This window comes from Phasianus colchicus, chromosome 13 (genome assembly GCF_987193195.1).
Source record: "Phasianus colchicus chromosome 13, bPhaCol1.hap1.1, whole genome shotgun sequence".
Classification (NCBI taxonomy): domain Eukaryota; kingdom Metazoa; phylum Chordata; class Aves; order Galliformes; family Phasianidae; genus Phasianus; species Phasianus colchicus.
Window position 1 is genome coordinate 18358344 of NC_143448.1, and position 13811 is coordinate 18372154.

At 48.9% G+C, this 13811-nt stretch overlaps 1 protein-coding gene and 1 long non-coding RNA gene across 2 annotated transcripts in view; one reads left to right on the plus strand and one right to left on the minus strand.

The window, feature by feature from the left end:
* The window catches only part of SLC7A5 (solute carrier family 7 member 5), a 34630-nt gene extending 23410 nt beyond the window's left edge, over positions 1-11220 (minus strand). Inside the window, exon 1 of the mRNA XM_031615406.2 lies at positions 10529-11220. Within this exon, the coding sequence (XP_031471266.2) occupies positions 10529-11123 (595 nt within the window). The 5' untranslated portion in view covers positions 11124-11220. The remainder of the gene's footprint in view (positions 1-10528) is intronic.
* A 195-nt stretch (positions 11221-11415) lies between these two features.
* Positions 11416-13086, plus strand: LOC116243948 (uncharacterized). The gene is made up of 2 exons (XR_004170082.2): positions 11416-11611; positions 12369-13086. It is a non-coding gene; the product is annotated as an uncharacterized LOC116243948 (long non-coding RNA).
* The last annotated feature ends 725 nt before the right edge of the window (positions 13087-13811 follow it).

Consider the following 13811-nt stretch of genomic DNA (forward strand, 5'->3'; position numbering starts at 1 on the left):
AGAGCTGCTTTCCAAAGCACTCAGGCTCAGGTCACCTTGTCTTGGTCACAGGCTACACTCATGTATTTGATGGGGGTATTTCAGCCTTCATCAGAGGAGATGCGAGGCAGCCCATCGGCACAACGCTCTACCTGCAGTACAGGGGACTGCTGGGACAGACTACAGCCAGGCAGGCTAAGCTGCATGTGTGCTACAGATAGAGGGGAGGAAGGCTGATGCCTGTAGAAGGGAGAAATACAGCAGCTGGATGGCTCTATCACTGCCCAGTGAGAGTGCACTGTGCCCTGAGATCCCCAACACACACAGCATCATAGTGAAAACCACACCACGCCCCTACTCTGAAGGGAGATGACCCCTAAATTACAGCCATGCCCAAGCTGATGTGGGCACCAGCCCAACTTGAGGCAGCAGGATGGAGCAGCAGTGCCTTTGCTCTCTGGCTCATGGCACACAGGATTGTTTTCTTGCTCATCAGCTCACTGCTGCACAGCCTCACATTCTGCTTCCAGGGAGGGCACGAGGGGAATTCGCACACCAAATTGCATACTGAGAAATGAAACCATGGGAGGAGGAACGAGTACTGACATTTTAAAGGGTCATATTGGCTTACAGTCAGCCTCCATCCTTATCCTGAGTGACCACATTGGTAAGAGCTCAGGGAAACACATGGGGTCCACGGCAGGGCTGGCAATAGCCATGCTGGAACCGATGAGTGTGCTCAGATGCACCCAGGGCTGGCTGCAGAGCCCAGTCCCCAGGGACTCCAGTTTCTGGATCTGACAGCAACGATGAGGCTCACAGCTCCAATGAATGTCACAGAGTGACAGGACTTCCTGGTGACTCAGAGCACACATAGGCAAGAAGGGAAGCAAGTTGCATCATTCATTCACAAGGGTCTAAAAGCCTGCTACAGCCCAGCACCACGGTGACAGGCATCAGCATAAGAGGATTTAGGAGCTGCATACTGCTCAGCTAAGGGCTGCAGGAAAAGCTGGTAGGGGAACCTTGGGCAGGGAAGGACACAACCAGTCCCAGAGCAGCACCCTGCCATGTCCCAAAACACTGCAGCTGCTTTCAGGATTGTTGGCTTTTACTTTGCTCTTTGCAAAGCTGTATGGATCTCGTGTCACCTGAACACAAGAGAGCATAAAGCGTGGAAAAGGAGAGAGCTGGAAATCTTCACAAAGAAAAACAAAGCAGCCACCACAAACTAAAAGAATGAAGATTTTCAGATACACTCCTTTTGGAAGCACGTATTTCAGCCCATTTGGCACTTAGAGGAGCATGGTTGCTTGGAGGGTGGTGCCTTGGAACTGACCCAGCGCAGCAAGGCTGTAGGTGACAGAACAGAATTCTGGCTGCCTTGCATGTGACAGAAAGCAAGCGATGAGGAAAGCAGCACTCACACCAGGCACGTTTCCCCAAATATAACCCGCTATCGCGCAGTGCCTTCACCACGTGCTGCACAGGAGAGATAACCCACATTGCAAAGACACTGCATCCCCAGGTCTAGCAGCACCAAGCAGTGGAGGCTGGGGCACATCTGCCTCCAACATCTGCTGAACGCTGTCCAGATAAACGGGGAGGAAAAAAAGGACTAAAATAGATAGCAAGGTCAACTTACTGTACGGGAAGGAAAACAGACAACGCCAAGCAGATCTAATTCATCTGCTGGAAGCACCCCTGGTGAATCCTAATGGGGAGGATGAGCAGAGAAGTGCGGATCCAGGACTCACTTTGAGCGGCGATTAAGCTAAAAATAAACCTCCCCTTGTTTACAGAGGGATATTTAAAGCATGAGCTAACACATCTAAAAGCACATTTTCCCGTTAGTGAAGACAGCCCTCGGAGGTGCAACATGGACATTCTCTTCCCCATTTAGGCATTCTGTTTCTTTGACAATAGCGTGGAGGCTGACCCAGCAGCCTGCCGTCCTGGGATCGTTTTTCACCTTCTGGTTGTGTACGCAGCCCGTGGTTGGGCTGTAGGGCTGCACATAAAAGGCAAAAGCTTCCACGCAGCTCAAAACCCAAAAGCAACACAAGCTTTTGAGTTTAGCTCTGAAGAATATAGCGGTGCCTTTGTAAAAACAAGAAAACACTTCGGGCCAGAGACAGAACACGGCTGAGATCTTCTCCCACAGCAGTCGTGGTTCAGAGCCCTTCAACTCTGCTTTGCTTTCCCCACCATGCAATAATATTTGTCTTTCCCAAATGAGCGCAGTGAAGTTACTACGCTTAAATGCTTTCCAACATGAGATGGGTTACAAAAACAAACCGACACAACAGACTGTCCCACCAGAACCACACAGACCCTGGCACACCACGACAGACCGGGTGCTTTCTCAGCAAAAGACAAATCCCAACAGTTGCTCAATTTCTAAGGAGAGCTGAGCTCAGCTGTCCCAAGTTCCAGGTTTTATTCCTCTGCTCTGAAGCGTCCCCTGGGGAGCTGAGGGACTGCTGGCATCCCTCCATTCACCTCAGACAAACTGCTTTACACGAAGCTGTGCTGTCACAGCTTTGAGGTCCACCAGCACAACAACACTGGGAAACATTCAACCACACTGCATCTTCCTGAAGGTGCAGCTGCTGGGTGCTGCCAGGAAGCAGCTCTGCAATGGGGCAGCCCCGTGCTCAGGGTGACCCATGGGGCAGTTCTTAGGAGGGATTCGAGGAATTATTCTATGGATATGCATTCTAGCACCATCTGAAGTGCTATGATCTGTCCGACTCAGCAGCCCCACTCAAAAGGGCTTTGCATAATTGGGATAATGGGAGCCAGAATGCTGCAGAGATCTCAAGTGTAAGAGGGTACTATTTCTATTTTATTCCTCGGTGGAAGTTGAAAAGATGCTCACTGGCATTTCACAGGGTATTCTTACAAAGTATTACACACTTCATGTCCACCAGGGACTTCTCCTATGACACAGCCCAGCTATAGGCTGAGCTTCCCTCCATGGCACTCCAGCCAGGCCAGCAGGTGAAGGTAACACCAGCTGACAGCCAGGGGCTTTCCAAGAGAAATGAGGCTTCCCAAGGGTAACACAGGGTCCGGCTTCAATTATTTGCTCTGCCCTGGTAGTGTCAGCTTACCCCAGGCACGTCACTCACACTGTTCAGCTGGCATTCGCTGGCACAGTTGGGTAATTTCCCCCTTACACTGGTAGGAACCATGGATAAACTGACAAATACAACATAGGACCCAGAACAACATCCAATCCCGTCCATATTTTATGGGGATATTTCTTTAAGCTTCCTTTCAACTTCCTTCCTTTAAGCTTTCCTGGCCTCAAGTCCCAAACACAGGATAACAGTGGGAATAAATCCCTACAAAGCAGATGCAAGAAAGGAATAGTGACAAGCCCACGATGAACATGCTGTAGTAACAACACCATCAGTGTCCAAAAAACTAAATACAGGAGGGAGGAAAGCTCCCCTGAGGACATGTGGTTCTACCCAAAGCAAATAGTGCATGAATGGAGCGCTCACACAGGTAAAGCAGGGCTCGGCAGCTGTGATGCAATGGTCTTGGCAGTTATCCTTGTGAAAAGGGCAGGGCTGCAGCTTTCATGGGTGATGGAATGTGGCCAGGGATAGGAAATGGAAAAAAGACAGCGCTCAGGGCGGCTCCATTTGAACAAATGCAAATGGACAAGCAGCCAACGTGGAGCTCTGTGTCCATGGGGCATCAAAGGACCTGATTCCAGCAGCCTCTGTCACTCTCTGACAGCAAAACAGAGTTTGCTCAGTACTTACCAAAGATCTTCAGCAGGTTTTCAGGTGAAACAGTGCCGAAATGGATGCTGGAGTTCCCGAGGCACTGGCACTGCTGCCCACACTCTACATGTGATGTTATACGGTGCTTTGGGAGCTCGGCACAAAGTCCCCATTGTCCTTTGTTTCACTTCCTATCAGTTTCCCTGGTCTTGCTCTGCAGTGCCTCCTGTGTAAGTCCATAGACACCTCCATAATGAGGACGAATGCCCAGAAGCAGCCTGCTTTAATACACGAACTCAACTTACTGCAGGTTACACATGGATTCTTATTCGTGATTCTGCAAGAGCAGAATGAAAATGCACAGCAGGGCAGGGAATTCACTGTGAAAGAGGAAGAATGATGGGGTATGCTCCAGCTCAGCTTCTCTACCAGGAAACCAGGGACTGTAACACACAGAGGATGAATCACAGTCACTCCTCTTCACGTCTCATGCATTTCCCTTAGTCCTCCCAGCCGTACCGTCATGCTCCCATTTACCATCTGCCACAGGGTGATGTTGGTTTTCTCCTTGCAATTACTTACAGCACCTTCCCAGCTCCTTCCTTGCACCATCCTACAGCAAAAGCTGCTCCTTTTGCTCCAGAGCGAGCAAGCAACCTCAGGTATCTATTTCTGGCAGCATAAGTTAACACAAGTCATACATAGAAGGGCATAGACAGAAAACGATAAGGGAAACTTCAACCTGATAGACACTGAATGAAGCCCTGTGCCCTGCATAGCAGCAAACAGAAGAGACAGAAAGAAAACCTCTGCTGATATTCCTTCAAGGACAAATCCTTGGAGAAACCTAACAGCCACTGTAATCAGCCCATAGTAGGGAAGGGGTTGGACTAGATGGCCTTTAGGGGTCCCTTCCAACTGTAAGGATTCTATGATTCTAAGGAGCAGATGGCACCAGAGAAAATGTGTCTATATTAAACCTATCTTGCAATACTGCATACATTTTTGCAGGAGTTTCCAGCTTCCTTTACATTTTCCTTCCCAGAGGAATGAGGTGTGAGCATGTTAGCAAGTAACAGGTGAGAAGAGAAGGCAAAGGCTGCTGCTCCCACTGGAGATGAAAAGTGGGATCCCTCCCAAAGCCACTGCCTTGATGCAATCACAAACCCTGTGTGTCTCCAAAAAATGGCCCCTCCTGCCAGCTGCAACCAAGGGAACACAGAATGGGGCATGGGGGCTGTAATCAAAACACAGGTTGGACATAGAATGAAAAAGAGAAAAGAGGTATCTATACACCAGAGGGAGGAAGAAAAGGGTTAGCAACAAGATGTGTGTGATGGTGCCATCTCCAAACAGGATGGGAAGGAACAGAAGAATCACCATCCTGGATAAAAAACAAATGCTTTCACTTCAATTCCTGCTGCACAGAAGAATTAAAAAGGGACTGCAAAGCTGCTGTCGCAGTTCCCAGCTGGTTCTCTGTGCCAGGCAGCCCCAGGTGCTGTATCAGGCTCAGAACAGGCACCCACAGCAGTGAGCATTTCACCATGTATCACAGCTCCCAGAAGCAGCTACACCTGCACATTTTCAGAATGCTGTGAGATTAAAAAATTAACAAGCACTTACTTGCTGTGCTGTCTTCCACGAGCTGTGCCAACGCAGCACAGGGCAGTGAGGGAACCCCAGGGAGGGCTGCACAATGAATTTCAGGTTTGCAGATACAACAGACTGGCTCTCAAGCTGGACATCATCCCCATCATTTCACACAACTAATCTTCTATCAGCAAACACCACCTGACCAATATTTTTATGTGCACATTGAGTCCAACAGATCCATCAGCATCCCTGCCAAGAGCTACCAGACCTGCTAAACGTGGATTCTTACCTGGCCCATGCTTATGCTATGCTTACACAGAAGCACCTTCCCTTGGCCACCTCTGACACCACACAGCAAAACTGCTGGGATGCCCGAAATACTCTGCCACGTTGTTTTGAATCAGACTGATCACAGGGATTTTCTCTGAAAAAGCCTTCCCAATTTGTTCATGTTAGGAGAGCAAGACTCGGAAGGATCTCAGTGGTAATGTAAATCATTCAAATACAATAAAATTTAATGGGACATTTGCTGTAAGAGCCAAGAGGGGGATGCCAAGAAACGCAGGAACTGCTTGCTGTGTTACAAGAGTGCTCCAGCCCTCATCCATTTCAGGAGAGCCCTACGAGTGTCAGAAACTGTTTTCATTAATGCTACTCTCTCTAATTAAACGCAGATTTAAGAAAGCAATCTCTGCCTTGCAGCATTAGCCGTACAGCAGGGATTCTGCAAACACCCCTTCCTTCCAACCTGATCAAACAGGTCCGTATTTACAGATGCAGCTTAGTTACCTAATCCACCTTTCTGGAAGAGGAAAAAAAGAAACCTTCAAAGCTTCACAACCCGCTCAGCACGGTGGGTTAATTCCATGCTGCAGAATAAACCTACCTTGAGCAGACAAGTGCAAGGTGCACTTTGTGCTTGCTTTGCTTTGCCTGACGAGCTCAAAATCTGCCCAATGCTTCACTTTAAACAAGTGGCCAAACAGACTCGAAGTAAGATAGCAGCACCAGATAAAAGACATCCTGCTTGCGACACGTGCAGCACTGGATATGGACTGCAATTTGGCAGGCAGCCAAGGCACACACTTATGCACTTTCGTCAACCGCTGGATTTGATGCCATTCCCCACCCCTGTAACTCACAGCACACTCAGGGCAGCGGCAGGCAATTCCACACAGCACGTGCTATGGGCACGACTCAGCTCTGCACAGGCTGCTCCTAATTCTTCTTAGGTTGTTCATAGCAGAAGAGATGAATGTGTGATGATGTTCCTGGAATCCCACGCTTGCAGCACTATCCAAAATGTTTTAGAAGCAGCAAAGGAGGTCTAAAGAACTTGGAAAGAAGATTAAAACATCGTAGCTTTGGCAGAAGCAGATACTGCTGCAGTAATGTTGGGCTCTTAGTGCCAGATTAGCATATATAATTGACAAGCAATGGAGGGTTTCAGAAGCTAACAGTCAAATCAGCCATTTGATACTGAAGGGTAAAATTAGATGCAACTGGCAGCTTCCTCAAGCTTCCGGGGAGCAGATGACATTGCCAAGAAATAAGTGAATTACAGAATAACCTGTTATGCAGCACTTGGGTGGGAGGTAGGCTGGGTGTGAGGACGTATGCAGGGAGAACAGCTTAGGACATGTGAAACACCAGTCAGAAACCAGTTCATGCCTGGAAGTACCATTATCCCATCTCCCTCCTCTACAGGGAATTTAATGCATGACACTTTGGAGACCTATCAGATGTAGGAAACCTTTATATTAACAGCTGGAAATACAAAATACACATGTTATCTTTGTACTGCATCCCAGGCTGTGCCCTGTAGTTTTTAATGATTTTTTTCTTAAGAATCATCAGCTCAAATCTATGAAACTTAACGAGTGCAGCCAATTGTAAACACAAATCTGAGCCACAAACACCGTAAGATACCAGAGATGTGCATTCACAAGGATGCTGTTCCACACCATTATCCAGACTATTACCTGGACACTCCTTCAGCAGAGGAACCACCAAATAAATATAACGGATCCTCATTTAACCACATGCACACCTGATGGTACATGGAGCTCCTTAGCTGGTCAGAATAGTGTATATATATACATATATATATATAATGTATGTATGTAATATATATATATAATAGCATCAGAATAGTGATACTATAACATAGATGTCATCAACTATGAGAAGTCAGGACTCAGTAACCATTCCTCCACCCTCTGTAAAAGGGGTAACATTCATGATTTCACAGCCCTAGGAGCATCAGACATCCAATCTCCCACACTAACTGACATGCAGTTGATATGGCCACAAGCTACTTAAGTAACCCAGTGCCTGAAACCCACCACCCACAGATCCTTACAACTAAGGAGCACGAGCTGTTGTGCAACGAATGTAAAATAACCCAAATTAATGATGAACAGCTTGACCCATCTTACTACAGGAAGACTTTCTTCTCATGGATTCTTGGCTTGTTTGACAACCTTAATGAGCATTCATAACATCTTGTGGAGTAACTCCTGCATACCAACTGCAGATTACAACCCTGATTGCAGAAAGCATCTATTTGAAGTTAAAAATCTGCTTACCACCCACTTTGTTTTCTTCAGCACTTCAGGAGGAACCAAGCTCCCTATTCCAACTATGTTTTCTTTCTTTCAAAACCGTGATTTATTCAGACCACTGTAATGCCCAGGAATTCAATTTGTTTTTCAGGTGTCGGTGGGGTGTAACTCATTCAACTCTTCAACACCAGTAACACGTGCAGTCAAAACAATTCATTTTGTATTTCTCCTCTTAAGTAACCATACACTCAATTGCACTTTATGTTGAGACACAAGCTTTGCAAAGAATACAGCTGATGCTCTTCTGGAGGTCGAGTGTTGGCTGCGTAGTAAGTCAACTGTGCAGGGCCCAGATTCCCTTGTTTCTTCCCAAATCACTCTTCCCCCCTTTGAGATAACCCAAACCCTCCTCTGACTAACATAATGCTGTACAGTAATGCCCCCAATGGGTCACTTTTTCTACCCCAGAGCTCCTGGAAAAAGAAACACAGAGTCACTGGCTGTGGGTGTTTGGAACAACCCCGTAACAAAGTGCCTTGAAAGCGCATCAAAGTTTTGTGTAACTCCCTCAGCCCTTGGACCAGATTTACTTTGTTTGTTGTTCCCATCTCAAGATGTGGTTTTGGCAGCAGGAAAGCTAACTCCAGAAAACAAAGTTATAGAGATCTGACTTGCACAATGAACTAACCTTGCAAAGCAATGGAGACAGACTTAACCCAAAGCACGAACAGAATGCTAACCAGGGGTTGTGAGGAAGAAGGTTTAAAGAAAAAAATACATGAAAATGATGCACATTCATAGTACTAGCAACTCTACCCTTATTCTTTCAGTGTAAAGGTTCAAGAACAAACTCTGCTGCAGGAAAACTAATTGCTAGCATGAGGATATTGCAGACACTGATAGTACTTATCAGAGAAGCAAAAGCAGGAGGGAGACCTGGCGTCAAGATTCATGATGCAATCCATCCCATGGATGAAGACATCTTGCCATGGGCAGGTTACCCCCGTATCTATTTTCTGATCAGCAAAATGGGAACAGAAACACCTGAGCCCAGGTCTTCCAGCAAAGCTCCTGCAGGTGAAAAGTCAGGTATTGGTAAAGACACAAAGATTTTATCAACTCAGCATGGCCTCGCACTGCACAACTTGGACATAAAACAGTAAGAAGTTCTATGCAGTCAGCTCCCTGATGCTGTTGGCTTCTCAGCAAATAAATCAGGTGAACACCAAGTGCGTGCACATCCTTCTGTGTGTCAGTGAAGAAAGTGTTGCATACGATCAAGAAAGATGTAAAAGCAGATTTTATCCCAAGGTGCAAGAAACCAACCAGCAGAGCTGTTTTCTAAGCCTGCCGCATCTTTATTAGATGGGAGGCTACATCTTCGTTAACAGACACACTCCATTTTGTTAATGGCTTGGAAGGAAAGCCCAAACATCTGTCCACTTGCCTTGACGTGATGAAAATTGATCCAGGGAGTAAGTTTCAGTCTTGCCCCCAAAAACGCACAGTCTGCTGCCCTGCCTGTTTCTTATTTTATCTGCTAGCAAGGAATATCAAGTATGCATCAAAGACTCGGTCAGTTTGCGTGCAAAGACGTTTACAGATAATAAAACATCCCACAATGATTGCAACTTGTGAATGCCTGCAATCTCCAGAGGTGAAAGAATCTAACACAGCCTCCCCCTGGATGGCACAGACAGAGCCTTCCCCACAGCCCCAAAGCTACAAAGCATGCAACTCCAAGCACCAAATAAATGCTTTATAAAGCCCTCACCAAAAGGAAGTATCTTATGGGAACGCACATCTTTACAATGGCACAGGAACTATCAATAGAATGGGATGCTGATGGACTAGGAAATAAGGAAAGAAAGGCAGAAAACTCTCCTGTATTTACAGAATAGGGAATCTGGATGGGGTGACTCTGCAGTCACAGAGGAAAGAAAAATGAGGCTCCACTGACAGCACCAGAGCTCAAAAAGCAGAGAAAAGACGAGGGAGGACTACAGCAGCATCTGCCATAGCAGAGACACTGATGGCCCAAAAATGCATCGTGGCACGCTGAACTCCTTGGAGAAGCAAGCATCGCGAGAAATAACATCTGCTAGCCAAAACATGGCCAAAAAAATAATAAAAATAATACCTAAAAACTACAAACCCAAAGCCTACTTCTCAAGCATGGAAGCAGAGCAGTGCTGAAAACAGCTGGGCAGTGCAGCACCGCATTCAGCACCGGCTGCTGGTGCTGCCCGTGATGGACATCAGCTGTGACAGACACAGGGCTGCCAGCAGAGCCCCATGAATGGCAGTCCCCAGCCCTGCGCTGCCGTGGGGCCATAGAAATCCCACTGCAGTGCACAAACACGTTGCATTTACAGCACGCCGCTCTGCTGCGGTTCTGACAATCCTCCGGGTTCCCCAGCCCAGAATGCCAGATGGGGACTTACTGTCTCGCTTGGATTATCGGGGATGGGGTCTTCTACTCTGTTCCAAAAAGAAATCAATTAAAGAAATCAGCCTGCACTGCACGGCAACGGAGAAAAGGGAGCAGCCGCCGGCACGGGCGGGTTGGGGAAGGCAAAAGATGGTAGGCAGGAGCCACGTGGGGCAGCGGGAGCCTGCGGGAACAGAGGAGAATGCGGGGCTACTTACGGACACAGAGGCAGGCTACCAGCTTAGCAGCCTCGTCAGGCACCGGGCAGGTGGGGAAGATGGGCTTCAGCAGGTAGGTGGCGAAGACCAGAGCTACGATGTACTGCGAGGAGGGTCGGATGATGAGCAGCTCTATCCAGAGCTTGAGGAAGGCGGGCAGGGAGCCGTACACCTCCAGCATGTAGGCATAGTCCCCGCCGGACTTGGTGATGGTGGTGCCCAGCTCGGCGTAGCACAGAGCGCCCACGATGGAGAAGGCCCCGCAGACGGCCCACACCACCAACGACAGCCCCGGCGAGCCGGCCTCCCGCAGCACCCCGGTAGGGGTGACGAAGATGCCGGAGCCGATGATGGTCCCCACGATGATGGCCACGCCGTTGATCAGCGTGATGGAGCGCTGCAAGGCCACCCCCTCGCCTTCAGCGGGAGCGGCGGTGGGAGAAGGCGTGCGGGCGCAGCCGTTCTCCTGAGCCCCTCCAGCCGCATCCAGCATCTTCTCCATCGCCTGCTTCTCCTCCTCCTGCGCCATGGAGGAGGCCGAGCCCGCCGGGCTCCTCTTTTTCACCGCGCTGCTGCCGCCGCCGCTGCCCGACATCGTGGCGGGGCGCGGAGCGGGGCGGGCGCAGCCGGGCGCTCGGCTGCCACCATGCAGCCGCCCCTTTTGTTCCGTCGGCGGTGGGCGGCGTGCGGGGAGCGCCTCCCGGTGAGGCGGGGAGATGCCCGCGGAGGGGCCGGGCTCCTCGCGGGGGGAGGACGAGGAGGGAGGAGGAGGGGGAGGCGGTTGCGGCCCCGCGTGGCGCTGCCTCGGGAAAGCGCCGAGCTCCGCACCCTCCGCCCTAAGGTGGGCGATGGGGAAAGCGAGCCGGCGCCTCTGCTCGGCCTCCGGCTCCGCTGTTGGCTCTTCGAAGCCCGCAGGGCAACCGGCCAGGCGGGGAGTTGTGTTACCCGACTCAGGCTGGGTTCTTACACAGCAGAACATGGCGGAGGAGGAAGAGGGAACCAATCCTGCAAAGCCCACATCACCCAAATCCCGCAGCCTCATCTGATCTCAGGGTGCTGGAAGTTCTTGACAGAGAGAGAGCGGTGAGGTGCTGGGACAGCTGCTCAAGGAGGCTGTGGATGCCCCGTCCATCCCTGCAGGCGTTCAGGGCCAGGCTGGATGGGGCCCTGGGCTGCTATTAAATGGGGAGGTTGGTGGCCCTGGGTGTGGGTTGGAGATTCGTGATCCTCGAGGTCCCTTCCAACCCTGGCCATTCTGTAATTGTGCTCACTGCGCTTTTCTACATACCACGTTTGACACTCAAATACAGGCCATGTTCCAGCCCTTTCTGCAGAGGCACTGCTGAAATCTGCCCTCACTTCTTGCACTGGAAAGATAAACTCACAATTCCTGCCAGCCTGGCAAGCACACAGGCAGAACAAGCAGCTTCAATCACACTGCCTCAGCAAAGGCACAGGATCTGCATCCAAGGAGACTTACTTGGCAACTTAGCAAAGCCAGAGGAGCCAATCCTGTAACAAATTCATGTCTGTGCAGGATAGGAGAGGAGTTTAGCACCCAGGAGCCCACATTTAGCAATGAGCATCCTCACTGTGAGTGGGAAGCAGTACCTCGGAGGAGCTGTGTCCCAGCTGCAAGGTAGCAGGCATCACACATGAAGTCATGTCCAGGCTCCAAAACCAAGGCTCAGTATCCTTCCTCCCCAGACCACGCTCCTCCAGGCAGGTCCAACCAGCTCCAGGCATTGGGGTGGGTCAGGGGGGTTCTAGAAGATACCTTCGAGAAAAGTCAGGTCTACGTTTTGGGGGCAAGCTGTAACATTTGAGTCGCATTTTTCAGGTCGCTCGCACTGGACAATGACATTGGAACTCCCTTGAGGCAGCGGAGGAAAGCCGGGCTCCATCCAGCAGCTTTGGGAGAGCTTGTCAGAACGTGACACCTAGTGGTTGTGAGCCACAGCAACACTCAGACCTCAAACTGCCTTGTTCAGCTCCTATGAGCATCCGTATTGAGGAAGAAAGCATCAATTTCTACTAGTTTTCAAAGGAACGGGACCATCTTTCCCTTCCTGCACCCAGCCCGTCCAAAAAGCAACTTCTAAGCAGAACGACCACTAAGAATTTGCAGACCTCAAGCTCAGTTTTGACACCGCTGCCATTTGGAAACCCTGGGCTCAAAAAGCAGCTGAGCACAGCACCACTGCCCCACCTGAAGTCACCCGCATAGATGGCTGTACTGCAAACTAACCTGAGTTCATCCTGCAGCTGTTTCTCCATTTGGGCTGGGAAAATACCCGCTCTGCAGTTGCAGTGTTCAGGTGTGTTCATAGGGTGTCTTCTGCCCTCCAAGCACTTCACAGGTGGTTACGTGTGATTATCAGCTCTGATCACCAACTCTTCAGGCCTCCGAGTTGTTCTGCAGCACCTCTGAAGGCAGTTTGATTACACAGCCACTTCTCCACACGTTCAGACACTTCAGTTTTGTCACATAAAAAGAAACACCACACAAGACAGTAATTACCAATATCACAAGTAAATTGGCCATTTGTTAGAATTAATGCATGTCTTGCAGCTGCCTTGATCAAAATAAGAGCCCACTGGAATCAAATAAACCATTTCTTCAGCAAACAGCTCAGCTATACTATATATTATACACACACACTATTTATCTATATGCACAAACACAATAAGACCTCCTAAGCTTCTTTGTTGGGCAAAGTGGAATGGGTGGTAGCTTCTGGAATCCTTAAACAGCAACAGTAGAGCTGGAACTGGTATTATTCTCAACCTTTCTTCCCACTGAAATGGCTTACATTTCTGAAAAGCCCCCAAAGAGTGGTAATTATGGTCTGCAACCATTCATTGGGCTCAAATCCCTTACCAGAAAGAGTCTCCTACTGTTCCACCAAAAGAAGCATGAATAACCTCAGCTTAGCACAACATATCTATATGATACCCAGGCCCTAAACCTGGCTACTATGGGTCAACTAGATGAATTTGTGTTTAGTTATTAGCCAACTGTTATTGGTAAAAGCAATTTATTTCAATTAAAGCTTTTTTCTCTAATTATTCAATAAGATTCATACCACCTTAACAGCAGAAGCACTGCAAAAATCACTACATGTGAAACTCCTTGAGAGCTGCACCACACATCAAATCATTGTTTTATCAACATGAATTACCCAACGGAGAAAGGAACTCAGCTGACAGTTTTTAGGTTGAGTTTAACACTAAGCATAAAACAAGGCAGCTTGGAACTTCAAACTTGGAATCTCCTTGTAGG